This window comes from Leiobunum rupestre, chromosome 3 (assembly GCF_980474605.1).
Source record: "Leiobunum rupestre chromosome 3, qqLeiRupe1.1.hap1, whole genome shotgun sequence".
Lineage (NCBI taxonomy): Eukaryota > Metazoa > Arthropoda > Arachnida > Opiliones > Sclerosomatidae > Leiobunum > Leiobunum rupestre.
The window spans coordinates 39,352,364-39,372,057 of record NC_143386.1 but is presented as its reverse complement, the minus strand read 5'-3'; the positions used below and the strand labels follow the sequence as shown (position 1 = coordinate 39,372,057).

Genomic DNA, 19,694 nt, shown 5'->3' with positions numbered 1-19,694 from the left:
TGCTTAAAAATGAAAATGTACCCAAAACTCTCCTTAAAAATAAAATTCCTTTTACAACCGCTATTGATCATGCGGACAAACCAAATGAACCTGTTATACATACCGTGAAACCTAATGATTCGGAGGATTATTTTGATTTACCCCAAACTCCTGAATCTATGCATGGAAACGGGTTATTGAATTGGATAAAATTGTAATAAAAAATAAAAACTAATATCGCGTGTCATTTTCTTTCACTTACGTTTTCGACTTCAACATGGAAGGAGGCATCGACCCCACTCCCACTGGACTGGCAACCTCTTTATCTCTTTCATATTTAAAATCACCTAAAGTTGTTACGGCGTTTTTATTATTATTTATTATTATCGTTTTTGAGTTATTTGATTTCGCGTACTGGTACCACGAACGGAAACTGAACTGTACGAGGAATGGATAAGCTCGAAGAAATATACTTTAGTGTAAAGGACCCCGGATGTTATGGTGGAGTACGCGATCTTTACAGGGTTGCCAGAGCAAAAGGGTTTAAAGTTTCCATTAATGACGTTCAGGAATTTCTAAAACGGCAGGACACGTATACGCTTTCGCTGTAGCAACCAAGGATAAGAAAGGTGCGACAATACTTAAGGCTTTTAAATCAATCTTAGAATCAGGTCGAAAACCAAAGATTGTACAATCAGACCATGGCAACGAGTTCCTTTGCAAAGAGGTACAACGGGAATTGAAACGTCGAGGTATCAAGTTTTTCGCCACTCATTCGGAGGTAAAAAGTAGCCTTATAGAACGGTTTAACCGCACCTTAAAAAGTCGTATGTACCGCTATTTTACACAAAACAATACGCATAAATACATTGACGTATTACCGGATTTGTTAGATGCTTATAACAATAACTATCACAACTCTATTAAATGTAAACCAGTTGAAGTAACGAGTGAAAATTCAAAAAAAATATGGCAAAATTTATACGGGAAAGTGAATTTTTCCCCTCCCGTTTCATTCCCCTTTGAAGTCGGAGATCTGGTTCGAATTAGCAAGAATAAAAAAACTTTCGAAAAGGGGTTCTTAGCAAACTTTACTGAAGAATTGTTCAAAGTAGTGCCTTGCATAGCGAGAGACCCACCAGTATATAAACTCGAGGATTTGAAATTTGAACCCATTTCAGGAGTGTTCTACAAGGAGGAAATACAAAAAATCGGGAAAGACCTCGAAAACTGTTTATTTAAAATCGAAAAGGTTCTAGGGAAGAGAACAAAGCCAGACGGAACTAAAGAACTACTAGTACGTTGGCGTAGTTACAGTCCGGATTTTGACTCTTGGGTGCAAGAAATTGTCACATTATGAGTTTCTATATTACTTTACCGTCCGACTCCTCTATGCGCTATTTCAAAAACAATACTATAAGCCAGTTTAGAACGTATTTACCGGAACCAATTAAGCTAGAGGGTGCTTATGAAGTTGGACTTGCAGAAATCAGTTACCCAAGAACTTGGAACAACGTTAAAGAAGAGTGTATAGTTAGAATTTGGAAAACTATATTCAATCCTGATCCTTTAGAAGAATCAAAGTCTAAAAAATCTAAGACACAGGGAAAACACACCGACACGGGAAATTTCAATGATGTAATGGATTTCGTTAATATAGTAATACAACCAGGATATTACGGGGTTGAAGATTTACTGGAAATTATGACTACTGATGACGTTGGAGAAAATATAAGCTCTCGAGTCAAACTCTATTACAACAAACCAAACCGTCGTGTAGTTGTTGAACTTTATGAAATGAACCAAATTTATTTTCCCCGTGAGATCGCCATCATATTAGGGTTCACGAGAATACTATACAAAGATGTTAATGTGGTTACGTCAACGACGGCCCCTTTCAGTTGCGATATGGACGCTGGTTTACACTCCCTGTTTATATACTCAGATATAATACAAAGTCGATCTGTTGGCGACTCTGACGTACCGCTGTTACGAATTATAAGCATTCAAGGAAAAGATGGAGACACAGTGGAGAAAGAGTTTTCACGACCACATTATATGCCTACAGCGAACAACAACTTCCAAACTATTGAAATGAATATTATGAACGAAATGGGTCAACCAGTACATTTTGAACGAGGAAAGGTTCACGTCACTCTCCATTTTAGACCACGAAGAACATGGACTTTACTATAAAACTAAGTCAAAAATAAACCGCTGTTTCATTTGCGACAAGCGAGTCGAAGGTACAACATGTCTCCGCATAATTTAGACAGAGTTTCCGTAACCGATTATCAAAACTACTACTTAAATCAAATTGGACACGGATCAATTCCGATATATCGGGGTGTAGCCATTCAAAGAGGCTACGGTCTCGGAAGTATATTGGCTTCGGCGTTTCGATCAGCCATGCCCATACTTAAAAAAGGAGCTACATTCCTTGGACGAAAATTTTTAAATGCTGGAGCCAAAGTTGCATCAGATGTCTCGAGCGGGGTTTCCCTGAAAGAGGCGTTGAAAACGAGGGGGAGAGAAGCGGGGAAAGATGCCTTAAGAACAGCCGCCGAACACGTAACGAAATTAACCGGGAACGGTAAAAGGAAACGTAAAGCGTCAAAAATCATCAGTTCAGTACGAGCCAAGAGAAAGAGTAGACGTTCACTCCTTCACTCTGATATATTCTCGTAATAATGTCGCTGCAACACCCGAGTTCACAAAATAGTATCAGCTCGGACCTCGATTTATTCCACGTGCCGTATACCCAGACTGGAATAATCGGGAGTCAATGGGTTGAATATAACCCAACATCGAACGTAAATGAAAATCAAGCAATTATCTTCAATATTGCTGGTAACTCGGAAACGTACATTGATTTGAAAAACACGCTCCTTCAAGTTTAAGTGAAGATTGTTAAACCTGACGGAACTTCCCCTAATGCTGAAACCACTAACGGGACAACAAAAACACCTGCAGATAATGTTGCACCCGAAAACCTATTTTTGCACAGCCTTTTTGGAGAAGCTCACGTATCGCTGGGTGATAGATCAGTTACGTCATGTGCTCAACAATACCCCTACAAGAGCATGATTCAAACACTTTTGACATTTGGTGGACCCGCAAAAAAGAGCTTCTTAACAGCTTCACTATTCTACAAGGATCAAGCTGGGAAATTCGACGGCTTTTTTGATAACGATGGATTCAAGAAACGAGCTAAATTCGCCCAAGAAGGCGTTATTGATATGATTGGAGTTGTTCACGCGGACATTTGCCAACAAAACCGATTTTTACCTAGTTTGATTGACGTCAACTTCAAGTTTATCAAAAGCCCCAACGAATTTTGTATACATTCCGATGGAACAAAATGTAAAGTAATTTTTAACCACGCTTCATTATTCGTCAGAAAGGTGAAATTGACTCCGGAAATTATGATATCTCACGCTAAAACCTTGGAAATGGCAACAATGAAATTCCCCATTACCAGAACCGAGTGTAATTCTTTCTCTATATCAGCTGGTAATAAGATATGAGTAGAGGGAAAGTAAGGGCGAGACATCGATCCCAGGTTCAGGTTTAGGTTCGGGATCGAGATCCGGGATTTAAGGGGTGAAATGGGGGTAAAATCGTCGAAAAGTCAATGTATTTATGATATTTCTCGCGACGATTTGTTTTTTCGTATATCAACATATTGTGTCCAGGCCAACTTGTTCATTTATCTACGCTTATCTCGAAAGATACTTGAACGTATATCTTATCAAGTTTTATCGTACGGAATAAGTTGAAATGATGTAAAAATTTATAACCTAGGCGACGCGTGCGCAGATTACCCCGGGGGACGCGGTTAATTTGAATTTAAGAGTGTTTTGACGTCATGGAATATTCGTTGTTAAAGTAGAATGGAAATATTTTTAAACTTCATTTTAATATCATTGTAGTACTTAAATATGCTTGACACTTGAACCAATCTCACGAGTATTTCTTAAAACGAATATCTCGATCGCGTTTTATCGTACGAAATAAGTGGAAATTATGTAAGTTGTATGATACTTGATAACCTAGGCAGGAAGATAGCGCGCGCGTGCGTGGATTACCTGGGAGGCGGGGATTGCCCGGGCGCGCGGTTAATATGAATTTAAAACATGGATTCCCTCTCCGAAATAATTCATGTACCCAAAATTGGACCGCAAGTTTTTTTTTCTTTTTAGGGGAATCTCTATGGGAGTTTAACATTACAATAAAGCTAATAGGTCCAGTTTGGGGTACTTTTGGTCCGAAATGGGGTACATAGGGCCGAAAATGGTGACTTTGGTCGTTTTTAGGGTACTTTTGGTCTAATTTGGTCCATTTTTGGGTACATCAGAAAAGCAGTTGGAAAAACGAAGAGCCTTTTTTTTTCCACCCATCTCCAAACTCTAAAAATTTATTGCTTTAATTTATTTATCGCTTCCGTAGGTATAAAATAATATAAAAACCACTTACCTATATTTTAATTACGGTAAATTAAAAATACTTAATTAGTGTACTAAGTTACGTTTAAAAGAACCTTTTGTAACAATTCCAATATGTAAATATAGGTAAAAGGATTGAAAAAATACTTAAAGTAAGTGGTTTTACTGATAAACTCTAAAGGAATTTAACTTTGAAGGGTATCTTAGATTATTGTTTTTAATTTTATTCAAGTTGAAAACGTATTAAGAGTCCTTCAAAGTACTATAAAAGGATTTTATTTACGAACTAAATTAATATTTTCTTCAAACTTTCAATTCGCTTTTATTACTATTTAAATACGGTAAAATATAATTCTTATACACAAATATAGTCAGAAAGATACTATAAAACACTAAAATTAAAATTAAATTAAATTTGTGTGGATAAGATTTGTAAATATTATTTTGAAACTAATAACTTTCATGTGAGCTCTGTTATTGAGATTGTTATTCCAATAAAGCAATTCTTTGGGTAGTGGGGAGGTTTTCCGGGAATTTTCCCGCATACGAGTGCGTTTACCGCGTATATTTCCGTATAAGGGCGTTTTCCGCGTAGTTTTTCCGCGAATGAGCACGTTTTTCGACACACCAGCGCGTTTTCCGCGTAGTTTTCCGAATTAGGGATCTCTTTTCTTGGTATGTTGATGAAAACTGAGAAATATTTGGGATATACTGATAAAATATTACTCTTATTGACGGGAATTCTCGTCACTGCTTATCGAATGTATAACACCTTTTAAGGAAAATAAATTTTTGAGACAAGGCTGCCATCTATAGAAGCGTTTTACAGTTCATTTAAAAATCTATTTTTTTTTAAATCATCATCTCGTTCGTAATTGCCTTTCTATCTCTTCAATTTTAAAAGTATCCTAATTAATTCTATATTTTTCACATTAACAAGTCTCCAAATTATACCAACTTTTAACCAATTTTCCCAATTATACTAATTTTTAACAGAATTTCCTAAATTATTCTAATTTTACCATAAGCCAACTTAATTTCAAAACTATTGTCTATTTATGAAAATTGAGTTTTGTACGTATTTTGAATCGTTTCATTTTTATCCCTAAAATGGGCGATTTGTAGGAAATTTATATTATTTTTATCGGCTTTACGATATTTCAAGTTAATTTATTGAAGAAAATATTAATTTAGTTTGTAAATTAATCTGTCCATAGCCATTTGGAGATAATTTCTGCACAAATTTACAATATTTATAATTTTTCCAAAGGTACGAAACTATGATTAAGAGATAAGTAAGTTGTATATAAAACAGTTCTGAATAGAAAATTAAAATAAATAATTATGTTTTTAATATCTGTATAATAAATAATATTTATAGTAATTAAAGGTGGCAGATGTTTTCCCAAACAACCAGTGTACTTTTTATCAAATATTATAAACGATTTAAGTAGCGTGCCTATATTATTCTGTCTGCGTATCTAATTTTTTTTAATTTAATTTCCATCTGTATGCATTTGGATAGAGCATACCTTCGTTTATCGGAGCGAAGATCGTGTGGTACAGCTTAAATTTGCTTTAATTACCCTGAAATGATAAGATTACGATTATTCGTTCTACAGCTGAACAGAAAATGACATAGCGAACGAATTTTCCAGATTTCTTTTGAACCTCCATCCGTAAATGCTACAAGAAAAACCTCGTCCTTCACCATAAGAAAGAAAAATGGGGAATAGGATTTAGTTTTGGTTATCGTTTTGTTCATACTGTAATAGCAACAATACTAAGATGACTCTTCGATAAAGGATTAGTTTTGCAGAACTTTTTATATTATCGCGGTTTTATCCTTATTACCGAATGGATTTCAACACAATTGAAGAATATAAAACACAATGCAAATAATTTAATTCTTTTAACTGATAATACTGATTTGAAAACCTTGATGTAATTTTATTTATAAGTTGTGGGTTTTTATGCTATATAATTTCAAATGCAGGTATTGTTTAAAGTACAAATGCATAATTTAATGTATCAGGTTTTGTATTTTGTGTTTATTGATAATATAAATACCGATAACATTATGCAACTAAATATTACATTTATGTATTGGTGAGCTTTAAAGGTACTTGGATCTTTTTAACCAAGAACCCTATGTAAATAATGTAACCATATTAATAGTTAATTAATAAATTATAAAAATAATAACGCTTCCTATGCTTTAAGAAATATGTTTACTTTCTCCATATATTAAGCTATTTCAAATACCATAATGGGTTCAAGTACATACCATAAATATAATATAGCAATTAAAATTTTAATAACACATGATACTTTTAGTATTTCGTTTATTATTTTCCATTGCCGCCGTTAGATGTCACCAAAGCATCTATTTAAATAAATTTATCCCTTGTTAAAAAAAACTTTGTTTTCTAGAGCTTTGCTTTTAAGCATCACTGTAATTAAGAAAGAAATATAATAACATAATGCAACTATTTTTTTTAACTGAGTGTAATACCTTGATATATTGTTTAACTTCTTTCATTTTTAAAAATGTAATTGCTCGACTTAAATAAAGCGTGAAAATTATTAGTTTCAAATGATATTTACAAATCTTATCCACTCTAAAGTCCATTTTCAGGTATTAGTAAGTATTTCATACAAACTAACTTCTAAGTTTGAAAAAAAAATATGGATTTAGTGCGTAAATAAAATCCTTTTAAAGTACTTTGAAGGACTCTTTATACGTTTTGAACTTGAATAAAATTAAAAACAATAATCTAAGATACCCTTTAAAGTTAGATTCCTTTAGAGTTTATCAGTAAAACCACTTACTTTAAGTATTTTTTAATCCGTTCGGTCTAATAGTAGATTACGCACCTATAATCCATGATGTTTACATTTAAATTCAAATTATAACGAATTGAAAGTTTGAAGAAAATATTAATTTAGTTTGTAAATTAAATCCTTTTATAGTACTTTGAAGGACTCTTTATACGTTTTGAACTTGAATAAAATTAAAAACAATAATCTAAGATACCCTTTAAAGTTAAATTCCTTTAGAGTTTATCAGTAAAACCACTTACTTTAAGTATTTTTAATCCGTTCGGTCTAAAAGTAGATTACGCACCTATAATCCATGATGTTTTCATTTAAATTCAAATTATAACGAATTGAAAGTTTGAAGAAAATATTAATTTAGTTTGTAAATTAAATCCTTTTATAGTACTTTGAAGGGCTCTTAATACGTTTTGAACTTCCAAAATAAATTAAAGTACTAAGTTACGTTTAAAAGAACCTTTTGTAACAATTCCAATATGTAAATATAGGTATAAGGATTGAAAAAATACTTAAAGAAACTCAGCGTAAATTAGAATGGAAATCGGCTCCGGTAACGGTTTGGCAAATTTTAATTCTAATCTCAGGTTACTGTTTTTTACAAGATGCAAGTGATTAGCGTTGTTATTAAGCTCCGAGGTATCCAAAATCAAAAAGCAGGCTTTAATTTTCTATTTTTGTTTGAAAATAACCAAAACTATGCAGTTTTTTTTAAAAGAATCTCACAAATTATACTAACTTTTAACAAAATATCCCCAATTATAATAAATTTTAACCAGGGATAAAAATGAAACTATTCAAAATATCTACAAAACTCAATTTTCGTAAATAGACAATAGTTTTAAAATTAAGTTGGCTTATGGTAAAAATTAGAATAATTTAGGAAATTCTGTTAAAAATTAGTAATTTTAATATTTTTATATTTTTTATTTTATTTCATTTTATGTTATATTTTATTTTATTTCATATTTTATTTTATATTTTATTTTATTTCATATTTTATTTTATATTTTATATAACAGGTCTTAAGCCAATCAATGACATACAATATTATTACCTTTACTTATCTGCTCCCGTCCAACTATTTGCAATATTTTCAATCCAATTGTATTTGGTTTTATATCTTTAACTTTATTTCTCAGTACAATTTCCCTTTGACAAGCTTCTTCTAACTTCAATTCCCACTTTTTTTAAATGCTTTTCTATTTCGTCCAAATGCTCTTTTATTTCTTGCATATCTAACCACGTCCTATTATACTCTTCCACTATTTCACTAACTTCCTCGAATGAATGGAAATCCATATGACTATAAGTAACAGAACACAATAAATATGAAACGTCCAGCAATGTTAAAAGTTAGGTCACCAGAAAGACCCTTTCCTCTTGTTGTTTCTAATTCAGTGGAAACGAAACTTGGACTTCAAGACGCCCGCGTCTTTTACGTTTATATGGATTATTCATGACGGTTCAATTTTGATATTATAAATGGATACGTATAGTAGGGAGCTGGATCGAGAGTGTGGGGGATAAAAAAATAATCTAGGTGAAAAATTTTTTATAAATAAATACCGATTCAATATACGAACGAAACTTAATTATTAATTTAATTAAACTCATTTATAAATTTTTTAAATTAACTTGAAATATCGTAAAGCCAATAAAAATAGTATAAATTTCCTACAAATCACCCATTTTAGGGATAAAAATGAAACGATTCAAAATACGTACAAAACTCAATTTTCATAAATAGACAATAGTTTTGAAATTAAGTTGGCTTATGGTAAAATTAGAATAATTTAGGAAATTCTGTTAAAAATTAGTACAATTGGGGAAAATTGGTTAAAAGTTGGTATAATTTGGAGACTTGTTAATGTTAAAAATATAGAATTAATTAGGATACTTTTAAAATTGGAGAGATAGAAAGGCAATTACGAACGAGATGATGATTTAAAAAAATAGATTTTTAAATGAACTGTAAAACGCTTCTATAGATGGCAGCCTTGTCTCAAAAATTTATTTTCCTTAAAAGGTGTTATACATTCGATAAGCAGTGACGAGAATTCCCGTCAATAAGAGTAATATTTTATCAGTATATCCCAAATATTTCTCAGTTTTCATCAACATACCAAGAAAAGAGATCCCTAATTCGGAAAACTACGCGGAAAACGCGCTGGTGTGTCGAAAAACGTGCTCATTCGCGGAAAAACTACGCGGAAAACGCCCTTATACGGAAATATACGCGGTAAACGCACTCGTATGCGGGAAAATTCCCGGAAAACCTCCCCACTACCCAAAGAATTGCTTTATTGGAATAACAATCTCAATAACAGAGCTCACATGAAAGTTATTAGTTTCAAAATAATATTTACAAATCTTATCCACACAAATTTAATTTAATTTTAGTGTTTTATAGTATCTTTCTGACTATATTTGTGTATAAGAATTATATTTTACCGTATTTAAATAGTAATAAAAGCGAATTGAAAGTTTGAAGAAAATATTAATTTAGTTCGTAAATAAAATCCTTTTATAGTACTTTGAAGGACTCATAATACGTTTTCAACTTGAATAAAATTAAAAACAATAATCTAAGATACCCTTCAAAGTTAAATTCCTTTAGAGTTTATCAGTAAAACCACTTACTTTAAGTATTTTTTCAATCCTTTTACCTATATTTACATATTGGAATTGTTACAAAAGGTTCTTTTAAACGTAACTTATTAAGTATTTTTAATTTACCGTAATTAAAATATAGGTGAGTGGTTTTTATCTTATTTTATACCTACGGAAGCGATAAATAAATTAAAGCAATAAATTTTTAGAGTTTAGAGATGGGTGGGAAAAAAAATAAGGCTCTTCGTTTTTCCAACTGCTTTTCTGATGTACCCAAAAATGAACCAAATTAGACCAAAAGTACCCTAAAAACGACCAAAGTCACCATTTTCGGCCCTATGTACCCCATTTCGGACCAAAAGTACCCCAAACTGGAGCTATTAGCTTTATTGTAATGTTTAACTCCCATAGAGATTCCCCTAAAAAGAAAAAAAACTTGCGGTCCAATTTTGGGTACATGAATTATTTCGGAGAGGGAATCCATGTTTTAAATTCAAATTAACCGCGCGCCCGGGCAATCCGCGCCTCCCAGGTAATCCGCGCACGCGCGCGCTATCTTCCTGCCTAGGTTATCAAGTATCTTACAACTTACATAATTTCCACTTATTTCGTACGATAAAACGTGATCGAGATATTCGTTTTAAGAAATACTCGTGAGATTGGTTCAAGTGTCAAGCATATTTAAGTACTGCAATGATATTAAAATGAAGTTTAAAAATATTTCCATTCTACTTTAACAACGAATATTCCATGACGTCAAAACACTCTTAAATTCAAATTAACCGCGTCCCCCGGGGTAATCTGCGCACGCGTCGCCTAGGTTATCAATTTTTACATCATTTCAACTTATTCCGTACGATAAAACTTGATAAGATATACGTTCAAGTATCTTTCGAGATAAGCGTAGATAAATGAACAAGTTGGCCTGGACACAATATGTTGATATACGAAAAAACAAATCGTCGCGAGAAATATCATAAATACATTGACTTTTCGACGATTTTACCCCCATTTCACCCCTTAAATCCCGGATCTCGATCCCGAACCTAAACCTGAACCTGGGATCGATGTCTCGCCCTTACTTTCCCTCTACTGATATGTGTAAAAGACAATTTATTTAGTGGACAGTTACCAAATAAGGTAGTTATAGGTTTCGTAGACCAAAACGCCTTTTTAGGGGACTATAAAATGTCACCTTTCAACTTTAAAATTTTTTCGCTAAATCAAATCGCATTATACATCGACGGGTCAAGTATACCACATAAGCCTTTAACCCCAAACTTTAAAGATAATTTGTATATGCGAGCCTACACCAACCTGTTTCTTCAAACTGGACAATGGAATATTGATGAGGGAAACTTCATTGGGAGAGACGAATTTGCTAATGGGAATGTCCTCTTGGTGTTTGATTTAACCCCGGACTTAAACGGTAGCTCAACTCAAAGTTTTAACCTTATAAAGAACGGAAGCGTTCGATTAGAATTAATATTTGGAGAATATATAGAATCACAGTCAGCGTGATTTATTATTCCGAGTATCAGTCGTTAATCGAAATTGACAAAAACAGAGCGGTGTTGTTCGATCAAAGCGCATAATGGACTCACGGCAACTTGAAAAAATTCTGAAGAACGATCCATATACCAAATATCTGTTCAGAGGCATTTTTCCCGCGGATAAACTTAACACGAATGTGAAAACGTACCCATCACTATACATTTCAAACACAGATACGTCAAGCGGTGAAGGAATACACTGGTGTCTGATATATATATCAAGAAAATTTCATTGTACATTCTTCGAGAGTTTTGGGAACAGTCCGGATTTGTTTAAATTTAACTATTTTATAGAACGGAATAGCTTAACTGTAACGTTCAATTCCGTTCAATTACAAGGGAATTCTAGCAAAACCTGTGGTGGATATTGTATTTACTTTGCTATTAATATGTGCCGCGGAGTTAAATTATTTCAAATATTAAAAAGATTTTCTAAAAATAAAAATATAAATGATCGTAAAATTTCTGATTTCATGTATAAGAAATACTCAATAAATTTGTCATAAAATATTTTTTTTATTTCTTTATTCTGTAATGACCATGGGCAAGTGTTGAAATACCGTCGCCTAAAACATAGCGTTTATCGTCACGTGGATTTAAACACATTTTATTTTGCGAGACAGTCGTCACAATGTGTTTATTGCTAGTAATACGTTTTATTTGCTCGACGGTGACTTTACGGTTGAGGAGGCTCGTGTCGGACGCGCTTGGCCACAACGTGTTTGCTGACGCCCTTACACGTTTTCTTTTCCCCTTTTGATGATAGGATACTATACATCTTTGGACGAAGACCACAAAACTCTTCTATCGGTACACCGTCTAATTCGTCTTTGAATTTACCAAGACGTTTTTTGTTCGTCTCGTCAAACAAGAAGTGGTTAGTTGGATACCCCGAAAAGTCGTATTTCTCCTTATTGTTGGCGAAGTCGGCGTATAGGTCGGGTGTTTCGATGTGATATGTTAAGCTGTCTGTAAGCAAATCAAGTTAGACCGGGTGAATATAAAATATGAATATAAAAAATACACACCTGTATCGGTGAACAGGAGCTTAGCTTTTTCACCGTACTGAGGTTTTATCACGTCGTAGTAGAACCTATACATTAAAATCTTGGACAAGTCCAAGATTGTAAGTCCTGTATAAATTGGACGGTTTAGGATGAGCTTCCTTTTTACGGAATGAATTCCTACTAAATCATTTTGAAAAATGGTAAACTTTTCAAACGCCGGCGAACTGGCTTTTTTCACAGCTTTTTCTGCTGAAGTTACCAAATTGAAATCGATTCGACTACGGAGGTTTTCCATAGTCTTTCCTAGAAAAATTAAACAAAAAATTAAAAAAAAATTAAAATTAAAAAACTTAAATTGAAAATTAAAACTAAAAAATTAAAATTAAATTTAATTACTTACCAAACACCGCGTTGTTCATTAGTTTAAAATAATCTTTTCAAACGCATTTACCGCTGCCTTTCTTTTCTCCGTGTTAAAATCAATATATGATTTTAACCACGCCCCTTGTTCAAACTTCATTATTCGGTGAATATTGGTGATGATGAGTCCTTTTGAGATGTAATACTTCAAGTTCCGATAATGTAATACATATCGTATTTTGTTCTTTAAGTTGGGGGTGAGTTTTGGGAAACTTTCCTTAATTGGTATTCCGAGATATTTTAATTGTTCTTTGGAATACTCAGAAAGCTCTTCTGGTTTTATAGTTGTTGATTCAGGTGCTAGAGGGTAGCAATTGTGAGTATCGTGTAATGTACTTGGGTATTCCAAGTCAACCTCAACGATGTATCCAACTGGACCATCGTCGGGACAACTTAGAATTTCCTGTTCGATGTTAGGTTTTGGTTCAAGCCATCTGGTAGGGGTTCGCACATTACTGTTCCATACAGATTGTTACAATCTACGAATTACGGTTAATTATTATTAAAGTTAAAAAAAAATCAACCCTACCCAAATAGCATATGTAACTGTCTTGAATGTTCGGGTTGTGTGATTCAATGTATTTATTGTTAGCTTCCGCAAATCGATGGCTAATCATCGATACACCACCGCGAATCCCTTTTTCTATAAAGAGATGCATATTCTCATCCAGAAGCAATTCCAAACGGACTTTTGTCATGGATAGTGCTGCCTCCCAGGCGAACCCTGGTCCCGTAAACGCATGTGCACAGTCTAGGTTATAATATTCTAGACACATCTTACGGAAATTTTGAAACACATCAGCGAGAAGTAAAGTGTCAGAAACGACGTAAATATCATGATATTGGCCTATATTGGAAACCATAATTGTTATTTACATTTTTGTTTAAGTATATTATCTCGGAAAAACATACCTAAATTTTGTACGTTGAAAGTGTTCCATACGTTCAGGGCGTGATCATAATCTGATTGGCTTAGGGATTCGTCGGATAGGTCATTATAGAAACACTCAATGGATGGTAATCGCGTCTCTTTAAATGGCTCTTCCGAATCCATGTACGTGTACGGATATACACCTTTTCTTACAAGCAATTGGATTTCATCAGGTTTGAACACAGAGTTCAAAATTGGAAACTTATCATGGCCACCCTTTGCCAAATTGTTCACTAACGTCTCCAAAGAGGCGGGGAGAAAGCGAAAACTGTCGATGAATCGTATTTTACCGAGGGAGAATGAGATGTACGTTTCCGAGTTGGTTGGGATACAGTCAATATTTTTATTTTTAATTTGTCCGATATACTGAAGAATTAAGTGTGCATCGTACCTGAAAAATATTTTTAGAATTTATTAATTTAATTTATTTAAATAAATAAATTTCTAAATTACCTGCTAAGATTATGAAGGACGCATGGGATGTATTTCGGTGCTTTTAGTTGTAAATTACACCCCTGACAAGCGGCTCCTCTGTACGAGCCACTATAGTGAACGTGGTCTTTACTTTAACAGACGACACAGTGAAACTTTCCCCACAAATGTAACAAACCGTTGCTGCTTGAAATGACGCTTCTTGAGACATAGATAATTTCATCGTAATGTTTTCTTTTAACTTCTGTAGTATAGTAGCCTCCTCATTCATAAGAAACTGTAGAAACTTTGTGGGTGCGTCTTTCCCCCGGTATAAAGTCGGTTTAGAAGGGTTACCTTAAATAAAATTAAAACGTTAGATAAAATTGCATATAAAGTTAAATGTCCAACTCACCATTAGGATCTATGACAACGTATGAAAACCCACATGCCACGTGTAACGCGAGCGTCGTAGTTGATGATAAGGACGGGTCTGGCATACATGTTACAGTATTACTTAAAATTGATTCGAAATCAGCCACTATTATGTATGGCACCTACAATAAAAAAATTATATAACTTGCTATTAATTATATATTGTATAATGATAATTACCATTTGACGCCACGCGAAATTCTTGAATTTTAAAATTGGCTCTTTTTTCGGCATAAATACACGTTGAGGATCGTGTACGTTACAGTCTCTAACGTGTTCATCGTGATTTTCCTTCCCTCGTACTCCAGAGTTTCGTTTTAAACAGCGACGACAGTAATAAGTCTTGTGTTGCCTTCCGGTCATGTCTCCGAGAAGACGGCTAAGGTGTCGAATTAGGCAATAATGTTTCGTTTGTCCATTCGATATAAGTAATAGATCGACCTGCCTTTCCTCGGGTACATCAGTTTTCTCGCTAACATAGCGTGGAAACACACCCTTCTCATAGGCAAAAATATTTACGGAAAGGTTATTATCCGTTTCGAATTTTTTAAGCTTGAACGAGTCTAACTCAAACGGAAATGTAATTCCTCTTAAGTTGAGTTCGTTTTCATACTGTTTGTAGTGGTATAAGCAATCGGGATTGTTTTGGGCTGGGTAAAGTTTCGCTAAAATGGCCCATAGAAAACACTTTTGATCGGTCGATTTTACATTAACTAGCGCGTGCTTTTTTTAAAACAGGTGGTAAGTCAAAGTACGTTCCACCAACCAGTGGTAGATATTGAATTATGTTCAGTTGTAGGAACAGAATTCTATCTAACACCCAACCACTTCCCATTGATTCAAATTGTTGCATACTTTCCGCTATTTTGTCGCGGCTGGAATCAATTTGTCTGGGTATTGTTTCCGGTGATAACGTCGAGTGCGTATACCCACGAAAATACGGCATTGTTTCAACTTCGTTGTCCGAATTCGCGAGTCCGCGGGAGTACTGACCCCTATTACTAGATACCATTTAATACCTTTTTTTGACGATAGTTTATTTCTAAGGTACATTTCCAATGTTGCTCTGTGGTCATTTACGAACAAAATTGGGTCCGTAACACCGTCGGGGGCTGTAATACGGGCTGAGAATACAGCATCGTCAAGTGCGTTTATTTCTTCTATTTGTCCAGCTGGTACCACTGCTGGTGGGTTGACTGGCGGTACTGCTGGTGGGTTTTCTGGTGGCACTGCTGGTGGGTTTTCTGGCTGTACTGCTGGTGGGTTTTCTGGCTGTACTGCTGGTGGGTTTTCTGGCTGTACTGCTGGTGGGTTTTCTGGCTGTACTGCTGGTGGGTTTTCTGGCTGCACTGCTGGTGGGTTTTCTGACTGTACTGCTGGTGGCTTTTCTGGCTGTACTGCTGGTGGCTTTTCTGGCTGCACTGCTGGAAGGTTTTCTGGTTGTACTGCTGGAGGGTTTTCTGGTTGTACTGCTGGAGGGTTTTCTGGCTGCACTGCTGGTGGGTTTTCTAGCAAAACTGTTGGTTGGATATTTTGTTTTTCAAAGTTCTCCATAAACTCCTTTAGACCCACATTGTCTTGTGTAAATAATATATCTTCTATGGCGTCAACAGCACGGTCGTGTTCAGAGTCCGTTATTTTCAGACTCGGTGTTGAAATTTCCACGTGGTTGTCAACTGGTTCATCCAGAAAGCCCAAGGAATAGTCTTCGTTAAGAACTACATCGTTATGCAAGTCCTTCAGGGCCTGGTCATACGCGGCGTCAATTACTTCACTAACAGTAGGTGTAGAGTTCGTCTTTTGTATTTCATTTAAATAGTCATTTAACCCTTCGTCATAAGCATCACTTAGCATGTTATCCATATCCAAGTTGACTTTGTTATTCTGATTTTCAAGACCAGCGGATTGAACGATCGAAAAGGTAGTGGGAATGAATTGAACTGCGTGCTCTTCTATTCAAATATAAAATTAACATATAATTTATATTTTTCTATTTTTTTAAATTTACATCAAATTTATTTCAAAATAAAAAATATTTACCATTTTCCACTCTCATTTTTTTTGAAGTTGAGAGTTCGATGATGCAACCCTCTTTACGGAGGTACTGGGTTGGAATATTCGGTTGGAAGGTCCCGGTTGTGGAGAAAATGACCGAGTGGGTACCGCGGAGCTAGATTCCTCTTCTTGTACCGGTACCACTGGGTCAAAATTAACGCGGTGAGTAAAACGTTGATGACGTACTAAATTATCACTACGTGAAAATGATTTTCCGCAAACGGGACATTTAAATGAAACATTTTTATGTTTCGTATTAATGTGGCGAATTAAATTTTCTCTATGAACAAAAGACGCGGAGCATGTTGTACATGGAAACATCTTGAGTCCGAATTTGACCCTAACAGTTCAATCATCCCTCTATTTATACAGGGTTCTGTAGTAATTGCATACAGCGAACCAATTTCCCCAAACTCTCATTGGTTTAAAATGACGTATACCTAAGCGGTTTTTTGGTGATTTCATGTTTTTTTTTCTTTGGGAGGATATATCCTCACCATTTATTTTCTGATGCCCATGTTGGGAACTATAGGTACCCAGTATGTCTATATTGGTTTAGAAACGTGATGACGTTGTTTTTTCCCAGCCAAGAAGAGCCATTTTTATTTTCTTGGCAGTGTTTTCATAACGGGTGGAAATATCATTGCACTATACGTGTAAGTCCGGGGTGGTGGTGTCAAGAATAGAAACTTCTTGTCCGTTTAATCCGAGTGAGTCCGAATGTGACATTAACAGTTCAATCATCCCTCTATTTATATAGGGTTCTGTAGTAATTGCATACAGCGAACCAATTTCCCCAAACTCTCAATGGTTTAAAATGACGTATACCTAAGCGGTTTTTTGGTGATTTCATGTTTTTTTTTCTTTGGGAGGATATATCCTCACCATTTATTTTCTGATGCCCATGTTGGGAAATATAGGCACCCAGTATACCTATAAGTGTTCATAGATTTTGGAAATTCAATTTCGTTTTTTTTTGTTCAGTCAAAAAGCGTCATTTTTACACTTTCAGCAACGGGTTGAAATATCATTGCGGAATAAACGCTGGGCGATAACTTCAAGTAGAGAAACTTGACCGAGCCCCCAACCGTGACCTGTCCCGATCCGTCCATTTAACCCTAGCTCTAAAAGCGTCATTTTTACTCTTTCGACAACGGGTTGAAATATCATTGCACTATACGTACAAGTCAGGGGGCGGTTATGTCAAGAATAGAAACTTCTTGTCCGTTTAATCCGAGTTCTAATTCCTTTCAGCTATTGTACGGCTTAGGAAAGCCCCACCTGCACTCGCGTACCTGTAAGCTTTTAGTAACTACAATAGCGAGGGAGAAACGTACAACACGTACAATTAAGAGCTTAAACCCATCACTATAGTACGTTAAAGACTAAATTTAGAAGAACTGGGTGTTTTTGCAACATCTTTCGAACCAATAAAAACCCGAATAGATGTCGTCGATAGGATATATCTTACTACTTAACCTTTCAGACCCCTCTTTTTTTATTTTTACCTTTATGTAGGGTTATACGCATTCACATCTACAGTATATAAAATGACCTACCGAAAAAACCAAACACAGTGTCGCAGCTTTACGTGCTATACCTGGTTGAAATGGAATCGGTTCCGCTGAGTCCCATACTTTCAGAAATGGATATCGAAGAAATGTAAGTTATGATATTTTTATTTTTTATTTTATTTTTCGGATACATAGTAAAATTAAAATTTTATAGCGAAAATATGATAAACGAGGCGAATGAACAAGAAATGTTCGAGGATAATATAGAGTTTTCTCCACCGCGATATGAAATAGATGATATGTATGTTTTTTTTATTAATGTTACGCGTTTTATTATTTTTTTTATTAAAACAAATATATAATTTTATTTGTATTTTTTTTAGTTTAAATTTTATCATAGATGGAGAGGTAGCTTTAGACGCTGAAGCGGCAGAAATATACGAGGCGGTGGATGGTGGAAATGAAGACGAAACAGAAAGTGATGAATCAAGTGATGAAACGGAATCCCAAATTCTCGACTGGGTAGTTTCGGGTGGTTCTGATATTGAGATAATATCTCCAAAACTAATGAATTGTAATGGGTATATTATTCTCGAATATCTGAAATCTTTAAAATACCCAGTCGGGTCACCCCTGACCCAACTAAGAAGGGGGATAGAGAATGTAGTTGAAAAAAACATCATCACTGTAGTTAGTAGAGACGAAAATGGAGAACTTGTAATACCAACGGAAGGATCATATGCTTCCATAAATTGTAGTGGAAATGTGTATGTATAACATTTTATAAATTATATTTAAAAATATGTTTCAACTTTTTATTTTCTTTTTAGTGTGCAAGACGCGATATATATGTATTTGCATAAAAAACGTGATATTGCGGAAGTGGAAGAAAGTGTTTTAAATAATTTCGAAAACGAAATAATTAAAAATGTAAATAATATAGTTTTAAGTCAAATTTTGAAAAACAAAAAATATACTTTTTTAACTGATAGAAATTAAAAAATTCTGTGTTTCAATTTGTTTTTTATTCATCAACTAGTTTAGAATTTACATACTCATTATTTTTATACAACCATTCAGAAAATAGAGTAGCTTTTTCTAGTGCACACGAGTGACGAGTATTTTTTATTTAAATACTCTGTCCTATGCTCATACAAGCACGAAAACATAGGTTCCTCATCGAACTCCGTCACTTTTGGACAGTTAACTCTATTCAAATCAATAACCTCACGGTTTACAATATCCATAAAAAATAAACACTTCTCACGACCCTTGCAAAATATTCTCTCATAACCCCGAACAGCCATAGTGACGCACTCGTTCAAATTAGTGTATGGGGTGAATCCGTAATTCCAGGGAAGTCCGTGTATATTTTGTACTACAAAGTTGTTTTGACGCTGAGTATTTAGTGGGATCTCACTCTCTGCGGACGGAGGCAAAAAACCCAGGACGCTACCCGCGGTGTAGATTACGCAGAGCAAGCTGCCAGTTCCTTC

General features: G+C 34.6%; 2 protein-coding genes across 2 annotated transcripts in view; both read left to right on the top strand.

Moving 5' to 3' along the window:
* Positions 1-19,694, top strand: part of LOC149951738 (uncharacterized) — an 86,594-nt gene that overhangs the window by 19,417 nt on the left and 47,483 nt on the right. The gene's annotated exons all lie outside the window — the stretch shown is intronic.
* Positions 2,670-3,506, top strand: LOC149951739 (uncharacterized). The gene is made up of 2 exons (XM_090169657.1): positions 2,670-2,829; positions 2,881-3,506. Exons 1-2 carry the CDS (start codon positions 2,670-2,672, stop codon positions 3,504-3,506), a joined length of 786 nt encoding a protein of 261 aa, XP_090025783.1.